The sequence below is a fragment of the Myodes glareolus genome, chromosome 8 (assembly GCF_982192425.1).
Source record: "Myodes glareolus chromosome 8, mMyoGla1.1, whole genome shotgun sequence".
Taxonomy (NCBI): Eukaryota; Metazoa; Chordata; class Mammalia; order Rodentia; family Cricetidae; genus Myodes; species Myodes glareolus.
This window is the reverse complement of record NC_142033.1, coordinates 34,123,916-34,148,022: the sequence shown is the minus strand read 5'-3', so window position 1 is coordinate 34,148,022 and position 24,107 is coordinate 34,123,916. Positions and strand designations below refer to the sequence as shown.

At 43.0% G+C, this 24,107-nt stretch overlaps 1 protein-coding gene across 1 annotated transcript in view; it reads left to right on the top strand.

Moving 5' to 3' along the window:
- Cwh43 (cell wall biogenesis 43 C-terminal homolog) overlaps positions 1-21,247 on the top strand; it is a 45,919-nt gene extending 24,672 nt beyond the window's left edge. The window contains exons 12-16 of the mRNA XM_048415017.3: positions 739-888; positions 3,492-3,636; positions 8,372-8,433; positions 11,745-11,900; positions 20,988-21,247. Coding sequence (XP_048270974.3) covers positions 739-888; positions 3,492-3,636; positions 8,372-8,433; positions 11,745-11,900; positions 20,988-21,066 — 592 coding nt within the window. The 3' untranslated portion in view covers positions 21,067-21,247. The remainder of the gene's footprint in view (positions 1-738; positions 889-3,491; positions 3,637-8,371; positions 8,434-11,744; positions 11,901-20,987) is intronic.
- The last annotated feature ends 2,860 nt before the right edge of the window (positions 21,248-24,107 follow it).

Here is a 24,107-nt window from a genome sequence, read left to right as displayed (position 1 = left end):
ATGAGCACACACACACACACACACACACACACACACACACACTGAAAAGATAATAAAGTCTTCAAAAAGCAGAGAGTTCCCCAAAAAATAAGCCTTGAATTTACCACTCATTAAGTACTACATTTAATATGTGGGAATGAATGGATGTGTAGGCATTCAATTGCATGCTCTAAATAATCTACAGGTGATTGGACACACTCAGGAAGACATGTAGAGATTGTATGTAAGTGAGACATGATTTTACGTAAGGCACTTAATCATTTGACATTTCTATGTTTGTGAACATCATGGAGCCGGTCCTCTGCAGACACTGAAAGACAGCTATAAACAGTTTCACAAAGAAATCAACAACCATATGAGATCGTGCTATGTACTACATATGAAGAAAACCAGCTTCTGAGAGAGAGTGGGCGGGCGGGTAGCGGCCGTGGGATGTTACAGTAACAACACGAGTGAAACGGCCTTTCAGTAACAACACGGGTGAAACGGCCTTTTCCTCTTCCCAATGCTGCCCTTTTCCTGTCTTCATGGAGTTTACTGAAACCCCTTGTGATTAGTGATACGGCAAGACAGGCTAAATCGGAAGAGGCAGTGAACTGTCAAGCCGACTTCCACAGATGCCTGCCACATTCCTGCTCCGAGTGCCCCTCAGTGGATGCCAGTCACGTGACATGACTTTTTAGTGCATTTCCTTCATCTCATCTCATGATAGGCTGCTCTGTTTTCATTCTCCCACAGGATTATGGCGCTGTCCCGGTACCCAATTGTGAGATCGGAGCATCACCTTCTTCCGTCGCCAGAGGGCGAGATTGCACCAGCCATAACTCTGACCGTTAACGTCTCCAACAAGCTGGTGGACTTCGTGGTGACACATTTTGGGAATTACGAGTGGGTTTCTCTGGTTTACTTAATATTGTAGGAATGACAGGAAGCATTATTAAAATATTACCTTGATTTTTTATGTAACATTCTGACTTTCTACTCCTTTAAAGAAACATTAGATTATTTTCTCCGTGTTGCTGGTTGGACATGCACTTGAGATGCAGACAGTCCGTAGAGATGGCCAAGAAAACATGCCTGCCGCTTGTGTAGTAGCTCTCTGTACATGTGTGACTGTGTTTAGTCCTCGAGCTGCATAGGTAAAGGATCATAGTGGCCTCGTTTTACACATGAAGACTTGAGGTGGACAGAGGTTAGGTGATGTGACAGTCAGGGTCACACAACAGGAAGATGTCAGAGCCAAGTCAGAGGTCACAAGTGCTTAGAAGTGCACATTAAGTCAGAGTGCAGGAAAAAAGACACCCCTGTCCGCACAGGGTTATCAGCACAAATAGCTGCACTGTTGGGAGCTGAGGGCTCTAAGTGACATTCCTTTCTTTTCTCATGTTTTCAGAAACAGCTGACAGGCAACACTGGTATCCACACATACTCACTCCGCTAGGTCCTGTCTTCCAGCCTCCTTCAGTAGAATTGCTCCACATTCTCGGATCCTGGCGATCGCCCCGCATCTTGCTCGGCCCCTCTAACACACATCAGTTATCTTTCTGTGGAAATGAGGCTGGGTGGTAATGGCAGCAGCGCACACCTGTAGTCCTAGCACTCATGTGGCAAAGGCAGGTAGATTTCTGAGTTTGAGACCAGCCTGGTCTACAGAGTGAGTGCCAGCACAACCAGAGCTACACAGAGAAACCCTGTCTTGGGGTGGGGATGGGGGGAGGAAGGAAGGAAGGAAGGGAAGAAGGAAGGAAGGAAAGAACAAAGGAATAGATGAACTTGCAGATTTGTTCCTTGCTCCTATATATTCCATGCAAGGAGTGAAATTTCCCAATGTCCGTTGCCTTCTATTTTCTAGGCAGATTTAGCCAACGAGAGGTACAAGTTGGGAAGACAAGAAAAGGAAGAAGCCAGGATATTTCTCACCATTTCTCTATGCTTTTCTGGTGTCTCTGGTGGCAGCCGAGTCTCCTCTGTGGCTGCAGTTCCTTCCTGGGTGGCCCCAGTTCCATCATGGAAGACCCTTTCTGAGTCTGTGGTGTCACTTCTGCCTGTCTCTCCTCTGCTGCAGCGCTAGTGATAGGGTCTCATTGCTACTGACCTCTGGTTGCATCGCTGGTCCCTGACTGGCTTCTCATCACTTGAGGAACCAATTCCCTATATTAAATTCACGTTGTTTGAAACTCCTGGGGTGCCTCTATTTTCCTGATAGGTCAAACAAATATTGCTCTTCTCTGAGACAGTAGACCCCTCAAAAGCTTAATGTTCTTGCCTACCTATCTGTTTCATGCCTAACATAATTAGTATATTAATAGCAAGACGCTCAGTCAGTATTTGGGCAAGAGAGCAGAGGAGACATTCAGAAAATGTTTAGTCAAAGTAACAGTGTCGAGGGTCTGGAGTGATGGCCCGAGGTTAAGAGCACTGGGTATTCTTCTAGAGGTCCTGAGTTCAATTTCCAGCAACCACATGGTGGCTCATAACCATCAATAATGAGATCTGATGTCCTCTTCTGGCCTGCAGGCAGACATACAGGTGGAAGACTATATACATAATCAATAAATACAAAAAGTAACAGTGTGGGTTACACAAGCCTGGGCTGTTCTGTGGTGGTTACAACTCTCCCTGAGTTCAAGGTCAACCTGGTCTACGAGCAAGTGAGTTCCAGGACAGTCGGGGTTACAAAAAGAAGCCCTGTCTCAAAAACAACAAAGCAAACCAACAACAACCAAAAAGAACAAATAACCAAAAAAAAACCCAAAAAAACAAAAAACCAAAAAACCCCAACTCGTGGTGGTTATTAGTCTTTTAGCGGTGATCCTGTTGACCAGGTCTCACTCACCGCCACGCTTTCCTCTTTCTCTTGAGTATTGATTCTTACTCGCAATGCTGGAGAGTAAGCTCAGAGCCTCCGTGCATGCGAGGAATATGCTCTTCCTTGACGAGCTACATCTTCACCCTGCTGTGATTTATTAATAGTGAAGAAAACCCGAACCCGTTCTGTATTTGGCCTAGAAGCTTAAGGATTTGTTTTATCTGTGTGCTGGTCCTGTGAGTGGGGCCATACACAAAAGCGTGAGTGCCCGGGGAAGCCAGAAGAGGGTGACAGATGTCTTGACTCTGTAGTCAAGGTGGTTGGAGCCGGCTGACATGGATCGTGAGAACCAAATCCTGTGCCTCTGCAGGAACAGCGGGTCCTCCTAAGTGCTGAGCCATCTCGTCAGCCCCAGCAGAGATGTTTAAATCCACTTGACTCAGTGGTTTCTGAAGAAAGGTTTTTTCTTAGTCAGTAGTGTGTCAAGCTTGATGTCCTGTTTATTGTAAAACTTCAGATCTTTTCCCAACAGAAATTTCTCTGCTATTGTAACTTGTTTGAGGATATTTGTGTGTGTGTGGTGGGGCGGGGGTGGCTACCTGCTTTTTTAAAATTTGTTTTACACACATAATGAAGAGGCTCCTTTTTTGCATCTTTTCTTTTTTCTTTTTCTTTTTTTTAGAGATGACCTTGACAGGAAACTACAAGCTATTGCAGTTTCAAAGCTACTGAAGAATTCCTCGAACCAAGTAATATTTCTGGGCTACATCACGTCAGAACCTGGTTCCAGAGATTACCTGCAGCTCACGGAGCACGGCAACATGAAGGTGACACAGTTTTAATTCGGTTTCTGCTCGACCAAATTAAATGCTTCTTTGTTCCTACATGCTTGAAAAATCCAACCCCGAAAATACAAGTGTGTGTGTGTGTGTGTGTGTGTGTGCGCGTGCGCACACGCGTGCCATTGGAGATCACAGTATTCTGAGACAGGGTCACTCACTGAACCTGGAGCTCATGGAATAGACCCTGGAATCTGCTTGTATGTGTTTTCCTGGGGCTAGAATGACAAGCATGCACCAACTGTGCCAAGATTTTTATATGTGTGCTGGGGATCTGAAGCCTGGTTTGTGTGGCAGGCCCTTTTCCAACTGAGTCGCCTTCCCAGCACCGTAATGACTTAATATATGCTTATTATTATTATTATTTATTATTATTATTTTGTGTGCTTATTGTACACAAAAAAAGCACTGCACAGTCTACTGCTTTCAAAGAGCACAACTCACGGGTTTGCTCACTGGTCTACACTGGGGAAGGGCTCAGTGAGGACAGCTTGCTTGTGCTTCACACAGGGTCAGTGAGCTGTTTCCTGGGTGTTGCAGGATTTCCTGTGTGGAGGATTGATAAGCAATGCTCTGACTCTGGAGTATGGCTCCTACTCCCGGGCTAACTGGACTTCCTCCTTCATGGTGGCTGGGCTCCAGAGTGGGTAAACAAGAGGAGAGCCTGTGTTGTCCTCTAGGAGCTGAGCTCCCACATGGCACAGTGTCATGTCTGCTCTGATCATAATTCTTACACAGCCACCTGAAGGGACACAAACCCCACTCCTTGACCCGAGGAGTGTCAAAGATATCAGTAAGAATATCATAAGCCCAGTGAGATGTTACTGTGCCTGTACTTAGAAAATAAAATCCAGCACACTGTGAAAGTTAGTTCCAAGACTGTGAGTAAAAGTCAAAATAGAATATCAGAAAGAGTGACTTACAGGTCACACAGAGCCTTACCATGTATTTCCAGGTCTAAACACTTTGGTTCTTCACTGTACCCTGACAGTCAAGTGCTCAGAAAATAATGTACAAACCAAACATGCAAGAGACGACTCTATGCACCAGACTATGACACACATTAGGTTATAGTAAGGACACAATTGCTGGGCTTGATTAGGCTCAGTAGAGATCTCTGACCTTTTTGTTTTGTTTTGCACCTCATGTCTGGAGGTGTCTGTAGAGAAGCGGCTAATTTTACTACTCTAACTATCTTTAGAATGTAGCATTGGAGAGGCAGTAGAGACTTGGTGTCATAATGGTTTGGGCAGGTGATAAAAACTCAAATGCTAGTGGTAAGAATGAGAGAGAAGCATGTTTCCTGCTATAGAAGTCTTGGTGGAGTATCAGCACTGGTGGGATACTCACTTTGTATTGTCTGGAGTTATAATTCCTCTAATGTGGTTTTACTCAATCAGGCCTCTGCTGCCATGGCTTTTGTTGCTGGGTGCCACCTCTCACCCCCATACTACGGTCTCCACTATCATGGTCTCCACTCCTATGGTCCGATCATGTAAAACAACATCCATGTTCTATTTGAGACTATAGAAAAAGAGCTAAAGAAGAGACTATGAGTGTATGTACATTATCTCTGAATTTAAACTCCAGGAAGGTGACTCTTATATTTTTATAGGGTCATACTTCACTGTATAGAACACCAGATGTAGAGCAATTCATCTTTATAGACAGAAGTTTCTGTCCTGCCTGGTCCTGCAGTCATTCAGTCCCAACAAAACACACAGAGGCTTATATTAATTATAAACTGCTTGTCCTATTAGCTCAGGCTTATTATTAACTAGCTCTTACAACTTAAATTAGCCCATAATTCTTGTCCATGTTAGCCATGTGGCTTGGTACATTTTATCAGTTAGGTATCTTGATTCCTCTGCATCTGACTGGTGACTGACTCTCCTTTTCCTCTTCCCAGAATTCTCTTAGTCTGATTGCCCCACCTATACTTCCTGCCTGGCTATTGGCCAACCAATGCTTTATAAAACCAATATGAGTGACAAATCTTTACTATGTACAAGAACATTCATTCCCCACAACACATCTTTGATGGAGATAGATAGATAGATAGATAGATAGATAGATAGATAGATAGATAGATACACAGGGAGATGGCTCCTTGGAAGGAGGATAATATTGGGAGATATGTTAGTCTCTGTATTCATGGAGTAGGCAGAAGTAGAGTCAATGTATTCCTCACTTTGGCTGTGCTAGTGATATTTATTGTAGGGATGACATGAAGAAAAACAGGATTACAAAGGGGATAGACTCATCTTTGGACTGGGTTTGAGGCATGTTCATGGCCTAGTGGAGATGTCCAAAGGACAAGAGGATACATAGATATTGGGTCCTCAAGTTTAATCAGGATTAGAGATAAGGACCCAGTGTACTGGCAATCCTTCAGGCCACAGGCATGGGTGGCCTTCCCTAAGGAATTCAAGAAGTGCAGAAGGAGGCCACAGAAAGCTGCCGCTATTGCTTTGGTTTGTGCCCCTCCAGGATGCCTGGTTCAGGGTGGTTTATGAAGAAAACATTTGTTTACCTTGTAGTTTGGAGGCTGACATTATACAGTTAGGAAGCTCTGTCTGTTCAGCCTCTGGTGAAGGCAATCCCTCTGCATCATAACACAATGGATAAAAGGTAAAGGAAATGGCCTCAGGAAGGGAGGGACAAGCGCAGGCTCATGTTGTGACAACTGGCTCTATTCTCTGTGAGACCAACCTTCACCCCTCTGAAGGAGGCGTCCATGACTTGCCCTCTTTCTACCAGGCCCTGACCTCCTAAGTTTCCACACCTCAACATGGCCATAATGGAGTCCAAGCTCCCATCCCAGGAAGCCTTGGGGGATTCAACTGACAGATATTATGGGGTGGTGAGGGAGAGAAGAGAAGGCCCCAGTCTCAGGGGTAGTGGCATTTACATAAAGACTGCCTGAAGATCTGAGGGTAAAACAGATGCACTGCTCAGCTACAGACCAGCTAATGGTAACACACACCTTTGATCCCAGTAGCCACACTAGTTGCCATAGAAATCGGGTAGTGCATGCTTTACGGTGGTGCACACCTTTAATCCCAGCCCCAGAGAAGATTATAAAACGGGAGGAAACAGCTCTCAACACACAGTCTCATTCTGAGATTCCTGGAGACAGGATCGCCATTTCAGACTGAGGCTGAGGTAAGAGCCAATGACTGGCTGCTTTGCTTTTTGGATCTTCAGGTTGAACCCCAATTTCTGACCCTAAGTTTTTATTAATCGTATTTCCCTCAGGAAAGAGCCCAGAGAACTCAGAGGAATCAAAGGAAACCCTATGGGTTGGAATCACAGGCTTTTCAGTTTTCTGTGTGAGATGTGGACCCAAACCTTAGCTCTTCCATTGGCCTTCCACATGAGGGTAAAAGCTGTTTTGCTTGGTAATGGACGTTGATATTGCTTTCTCTAAGGAAGTTAGTTGATGTATAGAGGAATTAAAATCATATATGCTTGGATTAACAGATTTTTCTCTTTAAGAAATAAGTAGTTAAATTCTCTAGTCTTAAAATTTTATAGCATCATATAAAACCTAATGAAGTAAAATAAGCTAAACAGATACATAGCTGGTTAGTTCTGGTGTCTACAGCTAAATGGCTAAATTATTAATTTGTTTCCCAAGGCAAACAGAACACTACTTCTTGTATTTATTTGCTTCTTATAGTTATTAAAAATTTTAAGCCCAATTCCTAATATTTATTTACACTTTCTTTTGTGTACAAATGATGTATATAATATAAACAATAATTAAGATTAATATCCAGGTGCCCATCATTAGCAAATTAAAATCATAAATTGTGGCACATTTTTTAGTAATATAAAATGTATCTTAAGTTAAATTTAGATGTGATAAAAAATCAAAAATTTTTTTATTTATAGGCTTTTGAAAAGAAGGAAGCTGAGGTTTTTTCTTTCAGCCACAAATCTCCATATTTATAGATTTTTTCCCCCAATACAATATAGAAAAAAGTCCCATCTCCTTCTCTGATGAAAAATGAACCTGATTTCAAGCCTTCAACATCAAAAGACTCTCAATTGCTCCTGAATATGTTTCTTTCCATGATTCGATTTAGTAAACACAGACCAAGCACGGGCCCAGCCCCAGGCTTCGTGCTGAGGACCAGACAGCGGAAGATCCGCAGACGAGAGCCCCTCTGCACAGGGAGATGAGGGAGAGGACAAACGAGCCACTGTGGCCCTGGGCTGCAGCCGGTGTGCACAGCCTGGCTAGGAGGACTGGGCACTGGTGTAGAGGCTCCCGGTTCTGCTGGGGTGGCAAAAGCTGCCCGGGGGTGAGACCACAGTGCGACCGCGTACCTACCATCATTCTGTGGAGTCGCTGTGTTTCCGGCATCTGGTGCAGAGTAGAGCGCACAGTAACTATTCAAAAACCAACTCTAGAGGGAATGAGTAGTTCGGGCAGGAAGGATCATAGGAGGACGATGAGAAAGTGATCTGCACTCTAACTCACTTTCCATCCTCCCTCCCTCCTTTCTCCTTCTTCCCCCTTCCTCCCTCCTTCCCTTTCCCCTTTTTTCCTCCTTCCTTTCTCCCTCCCTTCTTCCCTCCCTCCCACCGCCCTTTCCTCCCTCCCTTCCTCCCTTCCTCCTTCCTTCCTTCTTTCCTTTTCTTTTCATCTTTTTGGGCTATTCAGAATAGAGCATTGCTTTCTGTTTTAAGCATTCTCCTCTCTGCTCTCGAACAGGATATTGACAGCTCAGATCAAGACAGATGGTGTGAATACATCATGTATCGTGGCCTGATCAGGTGAGCAAGGGCATTTTTTTTTAAATCTATGAATTCTAGGGTGCAAAGTGTGATGGAAGCAACTAATTTTTGCTGTTCTTTATAAATTTTGATTTTATTGGTTACAATATTTAACAGTTTAGACATGTAATAGTTTAAGAAGGCAGAAATAAACTGGCAATGGTGGCACATGCCTTTAGTCCCAGCACTTGGGAGGCAGAGGCCGGCAGATCTGTGAGTTCAAGGCCAACCTGCCTCGTCGTCAAAGCGAGTTCCAGAATGGCCTGGGCTGTAACACAGAGAAACCCTGTCTTGAAAAACAAAAATAAAAACAAAACAAACAAAAAGAAGGCAGAAATAGTTAATCAAACTTAGTGATATCATAAGGGCATTGTAAACTTAAATGCACAGTATATAATTAATGCACAGTGAGAATGGTGCCATTGGGAGGCGCCCCTTCCAATAGAGGAACCAGAGAGTGCAGCGGTCCTAACCTGGGGAGGGAAGTGACTAGGGAAGCCACCCTATGTGTGGGGGTCGGAAGTGGATGAGGTAGTGGGTGACTCTTGTCATGGTGAGGAGGGGAGCAGGTCTTGTATGGTTCCATGGACCTTCTTAAGGACTTTGGATATAAGCATAATGGTGACGTTATTGGCCCTTGGACAACTCACCTGGGTGGTTCACGTACTTACTGCAGGAAGTTCAGGAAGCCATTCAGGAACTATAAGGGTCATTCTGGTTACAGTGCTGATTCAAAGACGCTCCAGCCATGGCCCAGAGAGCTGCTGGAGGGCTGGCCTGACGACTGTTTCTGTTTCCTAAGAGCTGTGGAGAAGAACTCGCTGTGTCATAAAACATTTCTTATCTGAGATTTGACAGCATGGTTGCTGCTTCGTTCTTCATTCAAGCATTTGTCATAGGGATATCAGAATTCTAGAAAAACTAGCTCTGATGTGGACTGAATAGGTATAACAGTGTGTGTGTGTGTGTGTGTGTGTGTGTGCGCGCGCGCACATGCGTGCATGTGTTACAGTTTATGCACTGATCTACTCTGGTTGCCCCAGCAAACCATAAGCAAACCACAGAGTGAGTGGGTGGTTGAAATAAAAGCCACTCATTTTCCCAAAAGTCTAGAACCTGCACAACCAAGGCGGCAGCTTGGTATCTGGTAAGGTTCTCCCTTTGGTTCTCCCTTTGGGTGGCACAGGACTGCCTTCTTGCCCAGGGCTCACACAGCCTTTCCCTGGCACTCAGTCGAAAGCATTGTCTCGCCATCACCCAGTTCACGGCTCTGCACGGCGTAGGCATAAATAATCGCACAGCAATGGGAGCCTCCATGCCACAGGGAGTTATTCATAAAGTCACATCCATTTCTTCAAGGGCTTCAGGAATGTCTTTGAAGGTCACATCTATGAAACAGGCTAGGACTTTAATCTGAGAGATTTGGAGAATAAATAGCTCCAATTTATCAGAGACAGTGTTTCAGGATTACCAGGAGCTACAGTTCTGAGTTTAGCCCGAAGCCTTAACCGCTGTGACAGCTTAGATCCCCCACCTGACAGGGCTGCAACTCTTGTCCCTGTCTGTCGTGGAAAGGCAGGCTGTCCCCACCCACCTGGCTCTTTGTTTCTGTTTTGTAAGTATGGACGATATTAGCTTTAAGCCTTCCCCTCAGCCCACTCTGGCCGGAGCCCCCTTTCTTTAACTTTCCGCTAGTCTCTTCGCTTCAGCCTTCCCATGGCGCGTACTCCACACAGCAGCCACCACAGATCTCTGTCTCAACCCGTCTAATGGATTCCCCTTTCTCTCATCTCTTGGGTAGGAATCATAGTCCTCATAGGTGTGTGCAAGGAAGGATTTTTGTCATCCGCTTCCCCACTCTCCCCGGTTCATCGCCTTTCACATCCTCTCTTCAGTCCTGGTGCTGCAGATTCCCCAAATACCACACACAGTTCTGCCTCTGAGCCTTTGCCTTTCTTATTCCTTCCCCTACAACACCCTCACTCTCCCGTCGTCGGTCATCCTTGCCCTTTAAGGTCTTGTTCCAATGTTAGTCAAAGAGGTACTTCCGGCGCAGGCTCTGTGAGGCGGCTATCACTACCAATCGACCCTCCTTACTCTCCGTACTTCTCTGTACCTTCCCGTGGGACTTATCTGCCGCCACCCGATAGATTTTATACATACACGCTTGTTTAATTTGTCCTCCAACTAGATCAAAGGGTCAGTGAGAGCAAGGGCGTCCTTCCTTTTACCTCTTGCTTGCCACTCCCAAACCTAAAATGCTTCTGTGTAAATTTACTTCATCAAACCCGCAAGCGAGTGAAAATGATGCAGATACTCTTTTTGGAAGAGGCATACAAACTCTAACTGAAGGAAAACAAACTCTCTAGTGCTGTCGTTTCTCCGTCCTCCTGTCTGAGAGAGAACTTCACTATGAACTGTTTGGATAATCCCTATAAATTGTATTGACTTCTCCAGAGAACTGAAAGCGCTAAGCCAAACAGGATGTGAAATTTTTTTTTAGACATATAAAATCCTTGATTTTAGGCTAGTGAATGTTCCTAGAAATCTGCAGCGGTGTTTGTATTTTGAAAGGTAAGAAAATTTAAGCATGCATACCTGTCATTCTGAAAAAAATCCTGTTATTAACTCAAAGCATAATTATATGGGCAGCACTCTGCGTAGACAGAACATTCATCTGAGTACAAACTAAAGCGAGATTGCTAAGTGGAGTTAATTAAAACCATACATATTCCTTATTCATTTACTGTGTTAGGAAAACAATATTTATGTTAAATTTTAGGGTAATACATCAAGTTAATCCTAATCATGATACAGGTAGAAGTGAGAAACTAGATATAGAAGGTGCTAGACGTAGAGTTCACTAATTTTGGCTGGGCCTTTGCTCTACACATCAGAGGGGTTGTTTGTTTGTTTTGTTGTTGTTGGGATATTTGTATTAGTTTGTTTTTCAAAATAAGGTTTCTCAATGCAGCTGGAACTTTATCTGTAGACCAGGCTGGCCTAGAACTCACAGAGATCCTCTTGCTTCTGTCTCCTGGGTACTGGGATTAAAGGTATGCACCACCACTGCCCTGCCAAGAACTGGTGTGTTTTTTGTTCTTTTCTGTTTTGTTTTTCAAGACAGGGTTTCTCTATGTAGCCCTGGCTGTCCTAGAACTCTCTCTGTAGACCAGACTGGCCTTGAACTCAGCTCCACCTGCCTCTGCCCGCCAAGTGCTGGAACTAAAAGCACACGACACTATTTCCCAGCTTCATCAGAGTATTTGTATAATGAGACTTTTTACAAACTGTTTCCATTTCTGCTCCAGGTTGGGTTACGCAAGAATCTCTCATGCAGAACTGAGTGACTCTGAGATTCAGATGGCCAAGTTCAGGATCCCGGATGATCCTGCCAATTACAGAGACAACCAGAGAGTGGTCATAGACAACAGAGGACTTCCCAAGAGCATTCATTTCAACCCCAGGTGAGTGGGTGAGCACCTTTCTTGCTGGAGACTAAGCAGATACAAGCTACCACATGCCCCTCCGGAGTCCAGATATCAACTCACATAAGCTCAAAATTGTGGTAGATTCTAGAGGATCGTTTCAAGTAAGGGGCTCATGATAAGATTATAATCTTTGCCTTCTGGGATGAAGAGGTGTGTTGTAGCTCTAGCCTCAGGGAAAATGTCCCATTCTTGTCCTTATTACCACTATTACCACTACCGTGATCATTGCCAGCATCACCACCCACCACTACCATCATCAGCATCACCATTATCACCACCGCCACCACCACCATCATCACCAGTAGCATGACTGTGACAGTGAACATTTGAATGTTCCCATATTCCTGCTCTGTTCCAGACTCCTAAAGAGTTACCTCAATTTAACTCGTTTGGTTGTTAACTGCTGTTACCAGCATTTTATTGAGGAGGAAGCTCAGGCTTAGGAATGCACTGCATTAGGCTTAAATGACTAGTGGGTGGCAGAGCCGTGGAGGAGGAAGGATGCCCATTAGCACCGCAGGGTTACAGTGTGTCTAGCCGGCTGCACCTTCCCTTCAGCCTGAGAGCCTTTGAAAACTGCACTGTTGAGTCTTGCCCCAGAGCAACTCGTTAGGACTCCCTGGGATGATGCTTGGGTTGGGGTCATAAAGACCTCTTCCTGGGTTATTCTAATGGGCAGTTCGCACTGGGACTGTGCAGTGTGGGTAATTCCCTTACCTCGCAGGCATTCTCCCATGAAAGAGCTATTGAATTTCATTTTGTTTAGTTTTTCATAGTGGTTATCTAAGAGATCTGTTTGTAGCCAAGCCTATGATCTGAAGCGTGGGCTCTAATCAGTGCCGCGGTGGATGGTGAGACCGTACTTCCATGCCGATGAGCCCACCGAGAATGCCCTTGACATTGTATCACTGTAGATTTCTAACTCACTAACTCACAGCTTCGGCAATTTCTCAGACTTTGCCAGGGACTACACTACACTTTGTTTGATTTGTTTACTTCCTTGTACTTCCTGAGAGGACTGCCCCAGAGTGTAGTGATTAAGGCAAGGAGAGGGAAAAGCCAGCTTGGCTTTGTTACTGTGTTTCTCTCCTGTTGGGGACATAAGGGGAAAGAGATGGTGGAGCCAGCCTCTCTGTTCTGTGGAGCGGCTGTGGAAAATACCCAGCTGCATATTGTTAGCCCCGCACTAGTTTCAACTCCAAAGCATAATTCCCAGCATGGAGAGATGGCTCAGAGGTTAAGAACACTGGCTGCTCTTCCAGAGGTCCTGTTCAATTCCCAGCAACCACATGGTGGCGCACAGCCATCTGTAATGAGATCTGGTGCCCTCTTCTGGGGTGCAGGTGTACACGCAGGCAGAACACTATGGACATATTAAATAAATAAATCTTTTTTTAAAATAGTGTAATTCCCACTGAACACGTGTCAGTTTCAGAACGCGTGTCTTAGGGTTTCTAGTGCTGTGATGAAACACACGACCAACAGCAGTTTGGGGAGGAGAGGCTTTATTTGGTGTGTGCTTCCACACCACAGTTCATCACCAAAGGAGGTGGGGACAGGAACTCAAGCATGGCAGGAGCCTGGAGGGAGGAGCTGATGCAGAACACGGCGGAGTGCTGCTTACTGACTTGCTCCCCATGACTTGTTCAGCCTGCTTCTTATAGCACCCAGGGCCAACAAGTCAGGAATGGCTCCCACCACAATGAACTGGGCTCTTTCATGTGAGCCATTAATTAAGAAAATTTCCTACATGCTTGCAGCCCGATCTTATGGAGGCATTTTCTCAAATAAGGCTCCCATCTCTTCAACAATTCTAGTCCCTATCAAGTTGACATAAAAATAGTTAGTGCAGGGGTTCATTTTTTTTTCCCTCTTCCTGGGTTATTCTAATGGGCAGTTAGATGAATGAGATGACTTCTTAAATAAAAATTTTAGGCAGAAAAGATTTTCTTGGTTTTTTATTCTTCATATACCAGGAGTGTGGCAAAAGACCAATAAACTATTTTTGGCAAACCACAACTGCAGATTGAGCCAAGACAGCCGTGGCTGAGTGAGGTCTATTTTCTTTCTCAGTTACAAAAATAATGAAGGTGTTGGGGGAGGCTCGCCTTCATTACAAAATCGTGCTATATTCTTTCAGTTGTCTTAAATATATTTGCTGCGTCATTATTAACTCTAGTCATGATGCCTTCAAGTAGCAGAACTGAAATCACGCCCTTTGACCTGTGTCTTCTCGCAGTCAGCCCCAGGCCGCCAATGTTACTGCTCATGCTGCTTCTGCAAGTATGACTTTTAAAAAGGTCTGCCTCCCGAGTGCTGGGATTTAAGGCATGCACCACCATTGCCCTCCCTAGTTCCTTATTTTCAAAAGCGGAATAATATTCCAGTGTGTGTGGACACAGGTCAGTCTGGTGTGTATCATTCCTAATTCCCCAGGAGCTGTTCTTAGTCTTTGAAATAGTTCCTCAGTAGTCTGTAGTTCACCGATTAGGCTAAACTGACTGGCCGGCCTGCCCTGCCATCTGCCTGTCCCTGTCTCTGCAGCACCTGGTTGTCAAGAGCATGCCACCACACCTGACTTTTTAAATGCGGGTCCTAGGAATCAAACTCAGGTCTCCACGCTAACCCAGCAAGCATTTTGCTGACTAGGTATCCCCAGAGAACCCTTTAAATTCAACTTTGAAGTTAGCATATGAAATGATGGATTCCATTATGGCATTTTCAAACATATATGTCATTACACTTAGTTCCTGTTTATCATTTCCCCCTTTTAACTCATCCTGCCACCTTTTAACTCTCCTTCCCCCAGACAGTGGGATAGTCTGTCATACGCATTCATTACCATCTCTTCCTCATCTCCTCACCCTCCTCAACATCTCACCTCTCCTCTCGTGCTCCCCTTTATAACTTTAATCACACACACGCATGCACACATGCACGCATGCACACACGTGAATGCACAATTCAATCTCTAGTCCACACATTAAGCATGTGGCATCTGTCTTCCTGAGCCTGGTTTATTTTGTTTAACGTAATGATTTCCAGTTCCATCTACTTCTCTGCAGGTGATGTCAGTTTTCCCCTGTGACTGAATGAAATTCCACTGTGTGTATACCACCTTTTTTCTTTCTTTAGCCACTCCTAGGTTGAGGGACATCGAGGTAGGCTCCATTTCCTAGCAATTGTGAATAGAGAGGAAAGGCACGTGGCCGTGCGGGGGGTCTCTGTGGAGTGTCCATTTATAGCCTTTTGGGTAGACAACCAGGAATGGTATGGATGGGTCATAGGGTAGTTCCAGCTTTAGCATTTTGGAAAAGCTGCACCCTAACTTTTTCCATAGCGACTATACACATTTGCACTCCCTCCAAGAGAACAGAAGTACCCTTCTTTCCCCACATCCTCACCAGCGTTTGTTTCCATGGTAACAGACATTCTGATTGGGATAAGATGGAATCTCTAGTTTTAATTTTCATTTCCCATGTGATTAAGGGTATTGAATACTTTTTCAAATATTTATTGACCTTCTGTGTTTATTGTCCTTCTCTTGAGGACTGTCTATTTATTTGATTAGCCCATTTATTGATTGGATGATTTTCTATGTTTAAATTTTGCAGTTCTTCGGGTGCTCTGAATATTAATTACCTGACTGATGTGTAGTGGGAAAATAATTTTTTTTCAAGTTCTGATTTTTTTTTCAGATTTTTTTGTACTCTGGTGATGGTTTCACTTTGGGCACAATCTCTGAGTTTTATGCACCTCCACTCTGGTTGTTTTCTGACAGTCGAGCCCTTGTCAGAAAGCGCCTGTATCTTGACGTGTTTACCCGTGTTCTCCTCTAACAGTTTCAAAGTTTTCAACTTTGATGCAGACCTCCAGTTGATTCTGAATCGATCCTAGGGCAAAGTGAGGCTCCAGTTTTCAGTTTCCTTCTTGCACACATGGAAATTCACTTTTTCCGGACCACTTGTTGAACAGATTGGTTTCCCCCATGGTTTGTTTTTTTTTTTTTAAACCTTGTTGAAGATGACATGGCTGTAGTGGTGTGGGTTGATTTCTACATCCTATATTCTATTTCACTGGTTTACATGTTTGTTCCTGTCCAAGTACTAAACAGCTTCTGGGGGGAAAAGAAAAGAAAAAGTTATAAATTAGAGAGTGGGAGGGGAAGAAAAACAAAGAATAAATGGACACAAAAAGAAAAAGTTTAAAGATTGCCCAATAATGAGAAATGTGCAAACAAAATCAAATGAACGAATGAAAGGAACTAAAATACAAAATCATTAAAGTTTTTTGAAAAGATTTCTTAATTTTATTTTATGTGCAAGTGTTTTCCTACATGTATGTATGTGAACCATGTATGTGCTGTTGCCTTTGGAGGTCATATGAGTACAGGGCTCCCAGAGCTGGAGTTAAGGATGGCTGTGAACTCTTGCTGTCTTGGGGACCAGCGTCCAACAGCACAGGGCTCAGAATGAATTCATGGCGTTGTCAGATACTAGGCTTTTCTTTCTGAGGGGGTTAAGGGCAAAAACACTCACACACTCTCTTCATGGTTTGCTCCAACCTTTTCTTTATTCTTCGTTTGTATTCTCTGTTCCTTTTCTCTTTCTTGTTGTTTTCCTAACTCTATCTAACTCTCTCATTCCTGATGTTTTCTTCTCTCTAATTCTCTCTCTATTCTTTCCCTTACAGCTTACATACCTCAGCCAAATCTTCCAGGCAATATAAATATTACAATGTGGTTACATGCTGTTTTTCAAGTGAATGATTACAACGACTACAAAGCAAACAGGAAAGAACAGCATGTTTTTTTATATCCCTTACGTGATTAAACATTTTACACATTACAGGTGAAAAACAAGTCATCCCAGGAACCCATGGACGTTCATACCCAAGCAATTTGTTATAGATTAACTGTGTGGACAAGCAATGTATTCAGCCAATGATATTTGGCCTGCTTTGTTCTTGTTCCCTTAAAGAGTTCTCCCCACACAGCTAAGTGCCTTTTTAAAACTTTAGATTGTCGTCTTGGGTTTGTCACCTCAAAGCTGTCCTAGTTGACCTTTAAGTTATTTTCAAAGCCTTGTTTCAGCTGTGTCGCACTCTGAAACCTGTGAATACATCTCCCAATAAGGTTAAGAGAATTTAAGCTAGCTGCGCTACTGCTACTCAGTTGTTTTTCTTAGTCTTTAACCTAAGCCACGGTCTATACGGCTCCTCAATATTCATGTGTTGTAGCTGGGTGACACGTCCTTGTTTATAATTTTAATCTTCAAAACTCTATTTAAACTAACATTGTTATCATCAGTTAGACAGTACAACTTAGGAAGAAATCATCTTCATAATAATCCACAGGTAAAATGCCCTGTAGAATGGGATGTCTCCATGAGGTAAGCCCACTACATACAGGCGGTGGGGATCTTCCCACACCCATTCACACCACGTCAGATACGAGAGACAGATGCAAGCAGCAAACGTGGAAAGGCACAGCAGAAACAAAGGACATTTCGGGGTCTGTGGTCTCGGGGACTTGCCCGTTGGAGATTCGCCCAGCAGGGAGTTTCCTTCTGCTATTATGACGCTTTGAAATTCAGTTGCTACCTGCTGCTCCTCAGTCAAGGGTGACTGATAACCTTGAACTCCTGATTGTTCTGCGTCCACCTCTTCACCACCACAATTACAGTTCCACACTGAGTGTGAGCAGTAAGGGTACTGCACCCAAGGCTTCTGGCATGCTAGGCAGGCCCCCTACCAATTGAGCCCGAGCCTTACTGTATTCTTTGCTGACTCTTCCCGCTTAACCGGGTCATGGGAGAGGCAGCGTTAGTCAGTCATCTTGCAGGGCCATCTCTTTCCTTGTGAGTCACCTGTTTCCTTGGTTAGTGATCTGCAGCGTTTCCCCATATAACTGTCAGCTGTTTAAATGCCTTTTTTGTTTGCTTGTTTTGTTTTTCAGAAATGTCTATTTAGCTCCTGTTTTTTTTTTTCTATTGAATTTTCTGACTACAAAATGTACTTATCTGAACAGTTCTCTCATTTGCGATATTTTGGAAGAGTCTGAGAAGGGCTGGCATTAACCTTAAGTGTTGCATAGAAGATATCAGCAGAACCAGGTCTTGAGATGAGTTTTTTGGGTGGGGGGACGGTGTGGATAACTGACCTAGTCTTCATATTCATTACTAAGCTGTTTATACTTGACAGTTCTTTAGAATATCATCTTGGTAGGTTGCATATTTCTGTGGATAAATCCATTTCTAGGTTATCTAGTTTGTGGGCAGATAATTGCTCATGGTAGACTCTGGCGATCTTTTGCATTTCTGTGATAACTTTCACTCATAGTTTTCTTTGAGGTTTCTCTTTATTGTTAGAAAGTGTAGCTAAAGGTTGATCAGTGTTTCATTCTTTTCTAGAGGCTGACTTTCAGTCTCTTTGATCTTTTGCTTTTCTATCTTCTCATTATTTTGTCCTGATCTTTATGATTTCCTACATTAACTCATGGCATAGTTTGTTCTTTTTCTAGCTTATTACTAAGGCATAAAATTCTCCCTTTAAGTCTTTCCTCCACAATCCATATAGTTATTGCTGCAGACTTCTCTCTTAAAACCGCTCTTACTATATATGCATGCTTTGGTATGTTGTATTTCCATTTTAACTCACATTAATATTTTAATATTTTTCTTTTTTATTCCTTCTTTGAATCATTGGCCATTTGTGAGTAGGTTGTTTTAATTTCTCCACACTTGTGGAGAAATTTTACCTCTGGATATTGTCTTTCAGTTTCATACTATTGTGTTTAGAAAGGATGGTTGCTATGGTTCAAGTGTTCTTAAGCTTACTAAGATAATTTTTTGTGTGTGTATGCCCGGACTAAGGGCCGGTTCTGGAGAATGTTCCATGTATGAGTTTGAAAATAACGTTTAATCTGTTGTCTTACTGGAATATTTTATATATATATATATATATATATATATATATATATATATATATATATATCTGTTGAGTTCATTTTGCTTTAGTACAGTGTTGAATCTGTTTTGTCCAGCATCTGTTGCTGAAAATAGCTAATGAATTCCTCTTCTGCTAATGCCTTCTTTTAAAGTATCCCTTTTTATGCTCAGACACCCTGAGGACACATATACTCCTATACAATTGTTACCTTCCATTGATGAACTGAGTCCCTTATCGTTACATAGTGACCTTCTTTGACTCTTGTGACAGCTTTTAATTTGAAGTCTATTGTATCTTCTCTAAGTATAGCCACTCTTTTCACTCTTAGTTGTCATTTGAATGGAGCATCTTTGCAGCCCTTCCCTTACAGCCCACATATGCTATTAAAGCTAAATTGAGTCGCACAGGCAGCGTATAGTTGGATCTAAAAGAACAAAACAAAACAAAAAACAACCTCACTTGTTTGCAAACTGTCTCATGGACAGAAAATGTGATCCATTTACACCTAAAGTAATTGATAGATAAGAACTCACAGTTGCCATTAAACAACAGGTTTTGTTTTTGGTTTTGGGTTTTTTTTTGGTTGCTTTGTGGTTCTTTTACTGAATTCTTCTTCTGATGTCTTCCTTTTTTACTAGATTTATTTACTGAAGATTTTTCTTTGTAGTTACATGAGGCTTACACAAAACATCTTATAACTCTGCTAAGACCATATCTACCCTTCCCCCTCCCTTCCAATACTTCTCTCTTCCCATCACTTTCCCCTCCCCTCCCCATTTCTTTTTTTCTTTTCTTTCTTTCTTATTTATTTATTTATTTATTGGTTTTCTGAGACAGTGTTTCACTGTAGCTTTAGAGCCTGTCCTGGAACTCACTTTGTAGACCGAGCTGGCCTCAAACTCACAGAGATCCGCCTGCCTCTGCCTCCTGAATGCTGGGATTAAAGGCGTGCGCCATCACCACCTCGCTCTTTCTAGTACTTTTATCACTCACCTGAGTTCTTTAACCTTTGCGAAGGTATTTTTGCATGCGGATAGTTGTTTAAACTGATGTTTCTATGAGGGAATGAGCATTGGAAAGCCTCACTCTGCCATCTTGCTGACCTCATATTTGTATATATTTATATACCATGCAATAATGTAGATCATTAATTCTTAATAAATGTAGGAAAATATATAATAATCTATCTATACTTACATGTATGAATGTGTGTTTCCTCTTTGTGAATCTGCTGTTACTCATCCAAGTCATATGTTGTGGACTTTCTGCCACAATATTCTCCCTGAAACATTTTCATGATTGCATACTATTCACTGTATGGATTGCTGAATTTTAGTTCATCAGTTTAGTTGATTTTGCACATTGATTCTCTCATTATTGCCAAAAGTCTTCCAAAAGCTCTTTCTTATGTCCTTGGACACATTTTTTCTTACTTTCTGGGGATTTAGTTGTAGGTGAAGAACCACAGAATCAAAGATTCTGCAAAATTTTACCATCTTCACTCTCACCTTAAGGTGGTGAACAGACTCCTGCCATCTGCAGCACAGAGACTGACTGGTTAGCATGGCTGCCAAGATAGTGAAGACAGTCTATGGCTTCACTGTCGTGGCCTTTGCTCTCAGTGCCCTGAGTATTACGTCCCTTTGACTAAGGCTGTGGGGTTAGTGATCCTTTGGGGAAGCAAAGGGAACCTGCAACACTTGTGGGCAATTTAGAAGCTCTGAGCCAAAGCAGATTTTGTATAGGCACAAATGCATGAGGATAAAACCTCAGGTGCCTATCAGGCAGATGGTATTCAAGCCCAGGACGAGAGAGAAAACTCCCGTGTTTTCCCAGCAGCATTACCCACTAACTGATGGTCCCTGAACGTTTGTGCTTTGGAAATATTCTGTTATCGGGGAGAGTGGGTTGAAGTTAAGATGTCAATCCGCCTTTCCCACAAATCCTTTGTGATTTCCCTTTCATCTGATTCATTACTTGCTGTTTTATGGATTGATCTTATCAATACTCATGCTGTGATAACAAGATAAAAGTACTGTACTTATGGTTGAAATTCTCCGTAAGAACGCCCCTGCTTTCTGCACACTTTCCCCATGTTGGTTATTTCTTTTTTAGATTTGGCTCCTACAAAGAAGGACACAATCATGAAAACAACCATCGTTTTCACATGAACACTCCCAAATACTTCGTCTGAACCCTTTTAGATGAGGAGTCGTCGTTGGCTGGGGGAAGTTTATAACAGCTCAAAGAAGAGTTGAATGAGAATGGCAGGAGACACGTGATGAACCTCAGGAGTTAGAAAGGGTGACATCATGCAGCGGGAATCCCATCAACTTATAAGCCACGCGGCTTAATAAAGGCATCTCTCTGAGTTACTTTTATTAAAAAGAACTGTGTGATAATATAAGAAAATTAAGCTCAGGGCTGGAACTGGAGCTCAGTGGTAGAGTGCTTACTTGCCTGGTGTGCACAGGTCTCTAGGTTCAATTCCCAGCATGGCCAGAGATAAAGGCAGCAGGGTGAGGGACAAAAGAAATCACTAACTTGTGATTGTTTTAACGACACTTGGCTGAGGGAAGATGGATTGGTGGGTAAAGTGCTTGGTGTGTAAGCATGAGGACCTGAGTTTGGATCCCAGCGCTGTGTAAAATACAAGGTGTGGCACCATGACTACATATTCCCAGTGCTGGGGAGTGACAGACAGACAGGTCCTGGGGGAGCACTCCCCCATATTCCCAGTGCTGGGGAGTGACAGACAGACAGGTCCTGGGGGAGCACTCCCCCATATACGCACACACACACGCACACACATCTATCTACAACACACACACACACATCTACAAAATACACACACATATGCACACCCATACACATACCTACATATATACACACATACATACACATGCACACACACGTGCATACACGCATGCATGCACATGTCCTACTGGTATAGATAAAATAATTTTATTTATGTCAATAATCTTAGGGGAAAGACAATATATATCAAATTATTTCTCCAGTCTTTTCAGATACTCTATAGCATACAAAGAGTGAACATAAACCACTGTCAACAGAAACAACAGACAAGAGAAACAGACCTGCTGACACTTCCAATATGGGATTTATCAGGTCCAGACTAAAGCAACAACAATTCCCAGGAACAAGACATGTATGAAGGTTTTGGCAAGATACTAAAAGAGTAATGACTGACCTAACAGACTGGAGAAGAGAGAAAAATAAATCCCAGAACTCAAAAAAAAAAGGATGCAAATTGAAATTATTTAACATCAGAATAAACATAGTTGATGGAAATTGGTGGAAGATAGGTCAGAAAACAAAAACAAAACAAAACGTCACTGATCCAGAGATGGAGAGCTAAACTCAATACAAACTCAGACTCACTGCTTACTATCTACAAAGATAATACCCTTCTTGTCTCTACCAGGACACATACTAACTGATCCACGGATACTCTTATATACCAGGTGTGCTCTGTTTGAGCCAAGTCCACAGCTCTAGCCACACAGAGTGTGTAACACTAGTGTTAAACAATCTTCCTTAACTCATGCCCGGTATTCCAGGGCCTCTACCCAACATCGTTCACTGATGCTGGCTGCTGCTGGATTCCAGGATAAGATAATGGCCCTGGGGGTGGGGGAGAGGTATGGCTGGCCCGTTGCTCTGCTTGCGGACCCTTTGTAGCACTGGTATTGCACTGCTGTGAAGATGGAGACACCGGTTTTGTGGTGAGTTGTGTGGCTGCCATCGTGGGAACTGCCGATGGCTGCTTTGGAGCCAATGGGACAGTGGCTGAGATCTCTGGCTACTGTAATCTGTGAGTTCAGCACAATGTCACATGGTCTCAACAGTCATTTTATGATTTAGAAGGAAACCTATAGCGGTTAAATAATTTCTATAAAAATCTGGGTTTCTTGCTAATGATAGCACCAGAGCCAATGTTCTACAGTTGGATCCAGGACCAGGAGCTGTCCTGGGGCCCAGTTCCTTCCCTTTGTAGACAAGACAGTAGTATGCAGATAATTCCTGTTTGCTGTACTCATTAACAGAGTGAAACTCTACACAAATATTTTTCCAGTATTCTTTTCATAACTGAAACTTCCTAATAATATCTCTGTAAACAGTTTTTAATATTTTTGGCACTTATCCATTTTCTTCTTGTAAAGTGCAGCCGGATGACAAGATGTTGCCATTGGTTTCAGACTTTTTTTTCTGTTGAAGATGAGAATAACATTTGTTTTCTATTCCCACTTATTTTTGATGTGCTACTTTTAAATTTCTATTTCCCCCATTCTTCTATTGAACTATAGCTCTGGTACATCTTTATGAAGTGTGTTCTCATAACTTATGACGGGAGTGCAATGTATGACAAGCTAGCCAGAGTGAAACTCTTGGAACTCAATCATTTTTATGTGCCAGGAGGTTTTTTTTGTTTTTGTTTTTTTTTAAATACGGCAGTAGTTTGGAATGATCATAGCTTGCTTTAACCAATAGCCACAGTGCTGTGCTATCGGAACCCAGACTTGCACTTCAGGGTCTTTTCTTTAGCTACTTACTGCTCCCCTCACACTTGGTCATCTCTAGTGACCATGGCACTGTGGCATCCCTCTGCATGAGTGACCTTACAGTTTTTATCTAGTGAGTTCTCTGACAATTCCTACATGCACATAATGCTTTCTGGTTATTCTCCTGCCCTGGTTCTCTCTACTCCCCATGCCTACCCTGGTCCCCACACTGTCCCTTTCTAAGATCCACTCCACGACCATTGGTTTTGTTTTGCAACACATTTATCTTAACCAGCGCCATATCTATGACCTTGGGATATGATGTGAAATCGTATCAGTGATTTTTAAATTTCAGTTGGAATTATTTTTAGCTGTCTAGGCGCTCTCTCTCTCTCTCTCTCTCTCTCTCTCTCTCTCTCTCTCTCTCTCCCCCTCCCCCCCCCCAACATCTGTTAGGTCAGTCTTTACACTTTTAGTTCCTTGCCACAATGTTCAAGCTTGGCTTGTCCTTGAACCTGGGAAGTGTACATAACTTCAGGTTGACTGTTTATTTTCCACAAGTGTGCCCTTTGGGAAATAAATCTGATAAGCCAGGGGCTCCCAACCTGAGAATAGTGGGTAGGCTATGGAAGACAGAATCCTATGATAGAAAATGAATGCGTGCAAATCCAGTTTATACCGGCTGTACTCCCAGCAATTGCTGCCTCCAGGC